The 9511-nt window shown below is 39.4% G+C and overlaps 1 protein-coding gene across 4 annotated transcripts in view; it reads right to left on the minus strand.

Annotated features, from left to right (window-relative positions):
* Positions 1-9511, minus strand: part of Brwd1 (bromodomain and WD repeat domain containing 1) — an 81225-nt gene that overhangs the window by 18227 nt on the left and 53487 nt on the right. For all 4 annotated transcript variants that reach the window (XM_021209809.1, XM_029544589.1, XM_029544588.1 and 1 more), the window contains 7 exons: positions 7673-7828; positions 7355-7475; positions 5447-5572; positions 3983-4058; positions 3724-3765; positions 1753-1896; positions 467-619 (listed from right to left, as the gene is read on the minus strand). In XM_021209809.1, coding sequence (XP_021065468.1) covers positions 467-619; positions 1753-1896; positions 3724-3765; positions 3983-4058; positions 5447-5572; positions 7355-7475; positions 7673-7828 — 818 coding nt within the window. The remainder of the gene's footprint in view (positions 1-466; positions 620-1752; positions 1897-3723; positions 3766-3982; positions 4059-5446; positions 5573-7354; positions 7476-7672; positions 7829-9511) is intronic.

The following is a 9511-nucleotide window of genomic DNA, read 5'->3' on the forward strand; positions in this document are numbered from 1 at the left end:
TTTAACTTCACTAATTTCACCAGGTATCTCTGGTCACACTTATCATGTACATAGACATGTATTAAGAAATGCACATACGGGCTGGAGAGATGGCTCAGTGGTTAAGAGCACTGGCTGCTCTTCCAGAGGTCCTGAGTTCAATTCCCAGCAACCACATGGTGGCTCACAACCATTTGTAATGGGATCTGATGCCTTCTCTAGTGTGTCTGAAGACAGCTACAGTGTACTCATATAAATGAAATAAATAAGCCAAAAAAAAAAAAAAAAAAAGGAAAGAAGAAGAAAAAGAAAAGAAATGCACATACAAGTGCTTATATGCACCGGCAGCAGCTTTGCTCATCCCAGACATCTTGTGTTTATCCAGTTTACTCAGGTATTGTTCATGTTCTATCTGCTACTGGCAACTTGAAAAATACACAGTTCACACATACTTCGTTAAAATAAGGCACAGAAAAAGATTACCTACCTTTGATCTTTTGTTGGGTGTATATGCCTTTGCATTGCTAAATATCAATCGAATGTCTTTGCAAAACTCCACAGGGCTATCATAATTCCCGGCTTCTAGAGTTTCCCTTACTGTTCCAAAATCCATTGGCGTGTCTATAATATCTCGGTAATCCTGTTTTTAAAAATGACATTTCACATATGAACTTCATGCTCTCAAAAAATAAACACAAAGGGCTAGAGAGACGGCTCAGTAGTTACGTGCAAGTCCTAGCACCCATAGTGGCACATAAGCATCTGTAACCTACAATCAAGGGGAACTCAGCAACTCTTCTGGCTTTCATGGGTAATACAAACATGGTACACAGATACAGGAGCAAATAAAACACACATAAAATACCCATACACACAAATGTTTTTAAAGTAAACATAATAAGCTCTCTAAGATATTGCAAATGACAGAACAGGGAAAGAACTGAAAGACTTAAGGATTAATATCAAAAAGACCTACAAAGGAAGCAAAGAATAGTAAGATAGGAAGTATCAATTATTAAGATTTTACTTTATCTTAATTTATATGTTAGGATATGTGTACAATGCCCAAACTGGGTTTCAGACCACTTTGGAGTAACAAGTTACTTATGAACTGCCTGACATGGTACAGGGAACCAAACTCTAGTCCTGTGCTAGCACTCTTAACTGCTGAGCCATCTATGCAGCCCCACAAGTAACATCAAATGTCAATTCTTAATAGTCCTGAAACAAGAATATTTTAATTTCCTGCTTTACAGTCATTAGTAATCCCAAAACTGCTATAGCAGGTGGTGTTTTTGGTTCTTGGTCATGGGCATCACCCAACTGTCGTGTTTGTTATCTAAGTTATAGTCTTGTTAACTGTTCCAAATGAGTGAGTATGCCTGCATGTCTGGATCCATCCCCTGGGACTGCATGGAGTTATAGATGTTCACAAACTGATAAAATGTGGGTGCCAGAAACTTCTGTAAGAGCAGCCAATACTGTTACCCATGAACCACCTCTCCTGCTCCAGTAAATTAGTTTTATTAATGCCTGTGCCTACAGCAATGCTCATGTATGTATCTCCTATTTCACACTACACCGTGCAACCATGTCTAAATTCTTGAGTTACTATGTCTGTACTACAACTAGCCTAGTGGGGTAAGAGAAAATACATTAACATAAGTAAAGGCTTAGTCTAGTCCTCTTACTCGTCAGGGTTTAACCTAACTCTGCAATCCTACTGTTTTCTCCACAATAGGAAGCACCAATAGTCAGAGCAAGGAGCCTTACTGGGTACTCATCCAAGTCCACGGGCTGTCTAAAGGGCTCCGAGTCCTCGCACTGGAAGATGAGGATAAGCAGGGCCTTGCACTGTCTCCTCCAGTCACTCTCAATACAGCCGCTGGCTCTACTCCTCCTTTTCCAGTTGTGGACCTGAAAACATATCTGTAGGTTACTTCAGCCTAGGTAGGAAATGGAGAGAGGACATGTACTTTATGGTGTATGAAAATGGTTTTAAAGAAAAAAAGAAAAAAAAAAAAGATTTGGGCTCTTCTGTTTCCTCTATTGTACATAAGTTGTAGCAGTTTTCACCTTGTTATCTTATCTCGAAAAAAGATGATTTCTATAAATCCAGTCATGTCTTACGATGTTCGACATGCACTTTTATAAAATGGAAATTATATCAAGATAAGTTATAAGAAGCCAGATGCCATGAGCAGCAGCAAGCGCTATCTAACAAGCAATTCTGCCGAGTCTCACATCTGTACATCCTGTTCATAGAAACTGGCAATGGAGTAGAAAACTGCCTAGTACCACAGCTTCCTCACATGGGAAAAGTCCACTGTAGACAGCAATTAAAGGTAAGGGCACCCAGGCAATGCCTCAAATGTTGGCATTAGCTATAAAATGTAACCACAAAAAAGACACCGAAGTGTGTCAGAGACTGCAAAAGCTGTCACGTGGTCTGAGTCAAAGTATACAGCAAGTGTGTGCTGGGAGAGGGGTTTACAATGTGGGGAAGGCAAGAGCTCTCTCCCTCCTTGGAGATCCTATCATGGAATCAGCATCACTTTAGGGAGAGTCATAGCACACTGCTGCTTGATCCACATGCACATCTGACTAGTAGAGTCAACTATGTCAATGGCAACAGGTGACATAGCAAAGGAATAGACAGGGGGAAACCTGTGGCAGTTCTATTGGAAATGAAGCAACATGAAAATGGAAAATCAGACAACATAAATGCATGTCAAACTCTTTGATGTTAATTAGAACAATCACTGTATAAGAGATTAGGTATTTGATTTGTTTGGTTGCTTGATTTGGTTTTTGAGATTCTTATGATATACTCCTGGCTGGCCTGGAACTACATATGTAAATCAGGTTGGCCTAACAGAGATCTGCCTACCTCTGCCTCCTAAGTACTGAGACTAAAAATAAAAAGTGTGTGCCACCAGATCCAGATACTTGATTTTTTTTTTAACTCTAAATGTAAGGAGCATCTAGGTGAACTTCGGAATGATGTGTGCTATAATGTTTACCCATCCTGTTATGAACAGCCTACTCATTAATTTACAGTCCTAGTACTGAAGCTTCTGGTGACAGTAACATTAGAGCTCTCAGTTTCCTAAGTGTAGTTCCATGTTGTGACCCTTCTCCCATAAAGCCTCATCTTTTCAACAAATCTCTATTATAAATAAATAAATAGTTCCATTACCAAATCCTACTTAACATTCCCCTGAAAAGATCTCACCATTTTTCTTCACTGTTCCAAGAGGAGCCCTCTCTGAGCCTGGACGTCACACCACCTGAGAAACGCTCTCACTAGCCCAGCATTCCCTTCACTGACAAACAGCCATGAGGACTGCCTCATCCGGCCTTCGAGCCATGCTCACCCACTGTGGTGAATTCACTCACTGCGGTGACAGCTGCTGCCCTACCTTACAGTTACACACAATGCTTGGGTTTCGTGCTCTGTTGCACAAGACCGGTCAATGCCCTGAAGGTCATGTTCTGCCCTACTTGTTTGAAGATGGGTGTCCGTAATTTTACTCTTACTGTGAGAGCTCCATTACAACAGCAACTATCAACTAAACATTTCTGAAGAACCAGAACTTAGTGATTTCTATTTCTCTTATAAACCAAACTAAAATACCCAGAATCGTCATGTAACTTCTCAAGGCTAGAAACTGTAATCCAGATGAAAAATTGGTTTTGAACAGAGAACACAGAAGCCAAAGTTAGCCATGCAGAGCAGCTTACCTTCCTTCTTCCAGAAGATGTTTTAGGAAGATCACTGTCATCCTAGGATAAATCAGAGAACCTTACTGTGGAGGTCTCACCATAGACCATCGTCAGAGCAAATGTGTGTCGAGACATTGCTTAACCATGAAAAATTTTTATCAATTCCTACCTTCATAGCAAACTGGAATATACTATGATGGATGACCTACATTTTTCTACTCCCATTTTTAAATCAGTGTTTGAGATCTACATGCCACTATAAAGTTAAACTTCATACCAAATCATCAGCACTGTCGTCGTCATCATTGTCAGAAGTGTTACATAGTTCCGATATATTTGTACAATCTTGATTCCTAAAAGTTACATTTTTCACAATTAATCATAAGAATTGCTAGTCCTGTCAAGCATTACTTCACATTAAAATACAAATAGCTCCCCAGTCTAGGCACACCCAACTTCATCAAAAAAAAAAAAAAAAAAAAAAAGACAAGATTTTAACCACTCTTCTGTGAATATAAGAATATATTAGTATTCTAGTTTAGAATAATGACAATTTAGAAATATGTCCAAAGTCAAGTTGATAATACAGAAACAATGACACACTAAGCAGCCTCTCTAGGCTGGACACACACAGCTTTTCCTAGGTATTGCCATAGTAACACTGATACAGCAAATACCTAGAAAAAGAGGAAATTTAAGATAGAAGCAAGAAAACAAAGCAAACCCTCACCATGTCAACAAGTATGCAAAGGAGAGGTGCTGAGGACGTCCAACACAGACATGACAGAATAGGCAGAGTCATATACATTAACTCAGGCTTGCTGGAGAGATGGCTCCTTGGTTAAGAGTACTCACTGCTCTTGCAGAGGAACTGGATTCAATTCCCAGCACCCATATAGTGGGCTCACAACATTTTCTAACTCCCAATCCAAGGGATCCAATAATATCCCTCTGCTGGCCTCACTAGACACCAAGTATACACGGTGCATAATATATGCAAATAAAACACTATATACATAAAATTAATTTAAATGCTTTGCTTTAAATTTTTAAAAATATAAGTTAGGAAAGAAGAGATGATCAGCTGACCAACTCAGCTACCACCCAGGCAGAGATCCGGGGCTTAGAGTTGGCCCACCCCAAAATGTACATCATCTGTGGCCTGCTAGAGCATGTGAAAGGGATGGTCCTGCTGACCATAGGAGAAATGAGGCGATCCAGTGAAGAGCCAGTGTTCATGCTGTGGCAGAAGCCAGCAACCTGTACCCAGACCAATGGCTCACTGCCAGGGAAGATGTGTGGGGCAGGGGGTGGAGACAGGGGACAGAGAGGAGTAGACTGGAGTGCATGATGGGAACTCAAAGAATCAATTAAAAGTTGGTGGACAAAGAGATGGCTCAGTGGGTAAGAGCACTGATTCTTTTTCCTGAGGATCTGGGAAATGATTATCTTTATTTAACTCTAGTCTCAGAAACCAACACACTCTTCTCGTCTCCATGGGCACTTGGCAAGCAAGCAAGTACACATACATACAAAGCAGGCAAAATGCTCAGACATGTACTAAAGAACTGAAAAACAAAACTCGAGTGGTCACATTCCTTTAATGAGGTTATCATGACAAGTATGGAAAGAGACGCTGCTTCAAGTAAAACGGGAAGAATTCAGGAAGTAAAAATGGGAAGTTGTACAGCTATTAAATCACAATGTCAACCACATTTGTACCATGCATTAGGTCACTTACTTGATAAACTTCAGAAGCTGGTCAGTTATTTTTTTAGCTGATCTTGCAATTACACTTTCCGGTTCATTAAATGTTCTTGCATTATGCTCTATATATCGGACTTCCCAAATTAATGCAGATAACCGCCTTAAACAGAAAAATAACTTATTACTTAAAAAATGAGAATAACCAAAATCAGCAATGTGAGCCTATTCAGTGAGTGACAGCATACCTTCTTCAAGACATTATTAGTACAAGGTTGTAATAAATAATCTAATGTTATCACTAGAACTTACATTGGACAATGAATCGCAAAAACTAATTTAAGTAAACTACCTACATCATACACACACTTATGTACACATGCTTGTGCACACACTCCACCTCCCCAACAAACAACCTTTCTTTTTTTCTACCATGCCTATCAGTGCCTTTTGAAGTTGTTAGAATTCAACAGTGGGGTGGGGAAAATGGCTCAGTACATACAATTGCTTCTTGCTGTGCAATCATGAAGTCCTGATTAGATCTACAACACTCATGTAAAAACATAAGGTAAGCACAGCTACAATTGCCTGTAACTCCAGCACTGAGGCAAAAGACAGACATCCTGAGAGCTCACTACGAAGCTGACTCATATCCATGAGAGACCCAGTATCGAGGAAGTAGGAGAATGGATCACAGAAACATATGGGACAGTCTTCCCATGCTCAACCCAGATGACAACCCACCCACTCCGCACTAAAGAACAAATAATCAATGTCAACTTTGAGTCAGTTTTACTACAAATAGGTTTCTAATTCAAACACACATATGACTAGATATATACACTGTAACTGTGGAATAGTAATAATGTAGAATAGTAATTTCAACAAGTAATGGAATTATAAAAACTGAAATACCTTCAATTACTATAAAAATCATTACAAATAAGAGATTTTTAAAATTACTGATGATGTAGAAGCCAACAACAAAAAGCTGATATATCTAGGAAGTAATCTTTACGCAAAAGAGCAGGTACAATTATTTACTCATGAAATCTACTTTTAAATGTAGCAGCTAAGATTTTCAATCAAAGAAAGGGGACAAGATTCTAACCATCCCAATTTTGGCTACACCTCAAGACAAGCATTAAGGATTTTGGATCACATTTCTTTTATTTCAAAAAAAGGCATTTATACCACAAAGAAGTGTGTGTGTGTGTGTGTGTGTGTGTGTATGTGTGTGAACAGTACCATAAAAATAGAATATATTGTCTCATAAGTTTTTTCCACTTTTCATCCCTGATTAATAATAAAGTTGTAATGAAACTAGAAAGTTCAATGGTTAAGAGCACTTGTTGCTCTTGCAGGAGTCCAGTTGCAGGACCCACGTGGAGGATAACCACACCACACCACCTCTAAGTCCCTTCCAGGAGGGGAAAGAAAATCCCTCTTAGAACCTGCATACACATAGACACATAAATAAAAAAGAAGCTTAAGTAAAGTTCTGCTGGGCATGGTTGCACACGCCTTTAATCCCAGCACTTGGGAGGCAGAGGCAGGCAGATTTCTTAGTTCGAGGCCAGCCTGGTCTGCAAAATGAGTTCCAGGACAGTCAGGGCTACACAGAAAAACCCTGCCTTGGGGGAAAAAAAATAAAGTTCTAATAACTTATGCATAAAAGAAGAATGTCACACACAAAAATAACAGTATTAATTTAATCTTTTCCTAGTGCATACACACACACAGGAACAAAGCCTGGTGTGTCACCTTATGCCTGACTACCCACACCTACTCAAAGACTTGTAACCAGCACCACTAGACAGGAAATTATATTCACCAGCATCCAAAGCTCACACAGTAATTATCAGCAACTTGTATATGTTCTTACGCTAGTGTCTGTGGCCTCAGAGCTCTCTGTGGTATTATTGAAAGGGTTTCCCTGACAAACCTGTAAAATCGATTAACAAGCCTCATTCGAATTGTGTAGAGATCAGTTGGATAAGCTACTACTGTGCAGTACTTGGGATACGTGCACAGATCCACCGGGCCTGCAAATGCTGCTGCTATATCTGTAAGAGAAAAGAAAACTCTAAGGTATTAAACAGTAAGCTCCTCACCTATAGGTGATTATTTAGCTACAAAAACTCTTCCAAAGAGAAGGCTCCACTTAATATAACAAACCAAGAGGAATTAAGTAAAGAACGTAACCTCAATTAATTCTTTTGCGAAAAACTTAAACTCAGGTTTTCAGCCTGAGGAAGCTCACCAAGGTTTAAAAGCTGGTCTATGCCACTGATGATCCGCTCACACTCCTCATCTCTTGACCTCTGGCCCCATTCTCCTTCTTGTGGTTTGTAGAGCAATTTTTCTAGCTCATCTGAAGTGACAGAGATACTTGCTCCCAATTCTTCAGGAGGATCAACTATGAGTTCCATTTTAAAGACAATGAAAGAAGAAAAAGGTGAGTGGGTGGAGTCAACACTCAGTCTATCAGAAAAGCCAGGGCTACCTTCTGCATAGGCAATGATGCTTTTTTGAGTACTAATTAAAGGAGTGGAGCACGGTCTTATGAAAAACACTGTGAAAGATTCTAATCTAAAGGCCGAATGCAATCAACTTCCAGAAATATTCAAAACCTTATAATGTATTTTATATAACATCAGCTGTTGATTTCTTTGTGGAAGATGTGAACTTGGCAATTGTGATCAAGTAGAATGAAATCTTTCTCACTCTTGTTCCAATGCTGGAATGAAAAACCTTAAGGTGTAAATGGTAAATGATCCTATAGGCTTTCTGATTTCCATGTTGCCACCTTCAAGCAACAGAAAAAGATGAAAAGAAGAAAATATCCACTATCATACAACAGCAAGACTTTAGCACTTCTATAATCTACTTCACAGTCTTGTTCAGATTTTATTGAACTCAGTAAGAAAAGCAGAAGATGTAGGAGAGGCAACATCAGAGTACTTTAGTGTCACGCATTTAGAAGCCACAGGTGGCACTCAGCAGTCACTGTCTCTTCCTGATTGTCTAATTCCTAGGACCTACCTCAGTGGTTTGTAAAAACCTGTCATCTAGGTACAGGAAACCTGACGCCCCATTCTGGCATCACACCACACAAACACAAAAAGTTTAACTAAGAGAAAAGCTCAAAGCAAAACTGAAGTACATGCCAGGAAATAACTGATAACTGCCCTGTAATTAGAAGAGTCAGGGCCACAGAAGGCAGAGGAAGACGGGAAGAGCAAAGGCTAAAGTTATGGCAACAATTACAGGCAGCACAATCCAGGGACAGTAAGACAGGACAAATGGAAGCAGGCCCTACATTCCTACTGTGCCAGTTATGACTCTCTGACTTTAACAACAGCCATGACCAAGCAGATAAAATGACTGAACAATTCTTTGTAACACTGTGGGTCTAAAATTATTTTAAAACAAAGATTTTATAAGTACATTAAGATAGTGATAACAAAAGTACATGTTGAGAAAATTACGACGAATTGTGAACACTCAGGGACATTCTCGAATATGACAATGGAGAAAAACATGTCTTTGACTAGACGGTCACCTGCCACTTTAAGCTATGCTTCCATGCCAGTTAGCACCATGCTGCTTCTGTATGCTGACAACTGTCCAAGTTAGCCAGCAGCCTTAGTATAAAGGACTAGAGTTTACACAGTACCGTCACTGGCTCTGAATATACCTTACTAAAAAGCAGGTGCCAAATGGCACTTAGGAAGGCTGGCCACAGACTGAGAATCCTATTACTTTAGAGATGTTATATTAAAGTCTTCAGCATTACATGTCTCCTTTGAAGAAGTGACACTAAAGTCATCACCATCTGGGTGAGAAAGACAGAGCTGGCATTGGACACTAAGTACTGGAAGGGACATGGTTTACTGATCTTACCACCTGTACATACAGTAAAATGTCTTTTCAGACCGGTATACACTAGCATAAGTTACTAAACTCAAAAGAATATCACAAGCCAGGTGTGGTGTTGCATGCCTTTTTTTTTTTTTTTTTTTTTTTTTTTTTAAAGATTTATTTATTTATTATATGTAAGTACATTGTGGCTCACCTCCCGTTATGCACATTTGTCTTC

This window comes from Mus pahari, chromosome 12, assembly GCF_900095145.1.
Source record: "Mus pahari chromosome 12, PAHARI_EIJ_v1.1, whole genome shotgun sequence".
In the NCBI taxonomy this organism is placed as follows: Eukaryota; Metazoa; Chordata; class Mammalia; order Rodentia; family Muridae; genus Mus; species Mus pahari.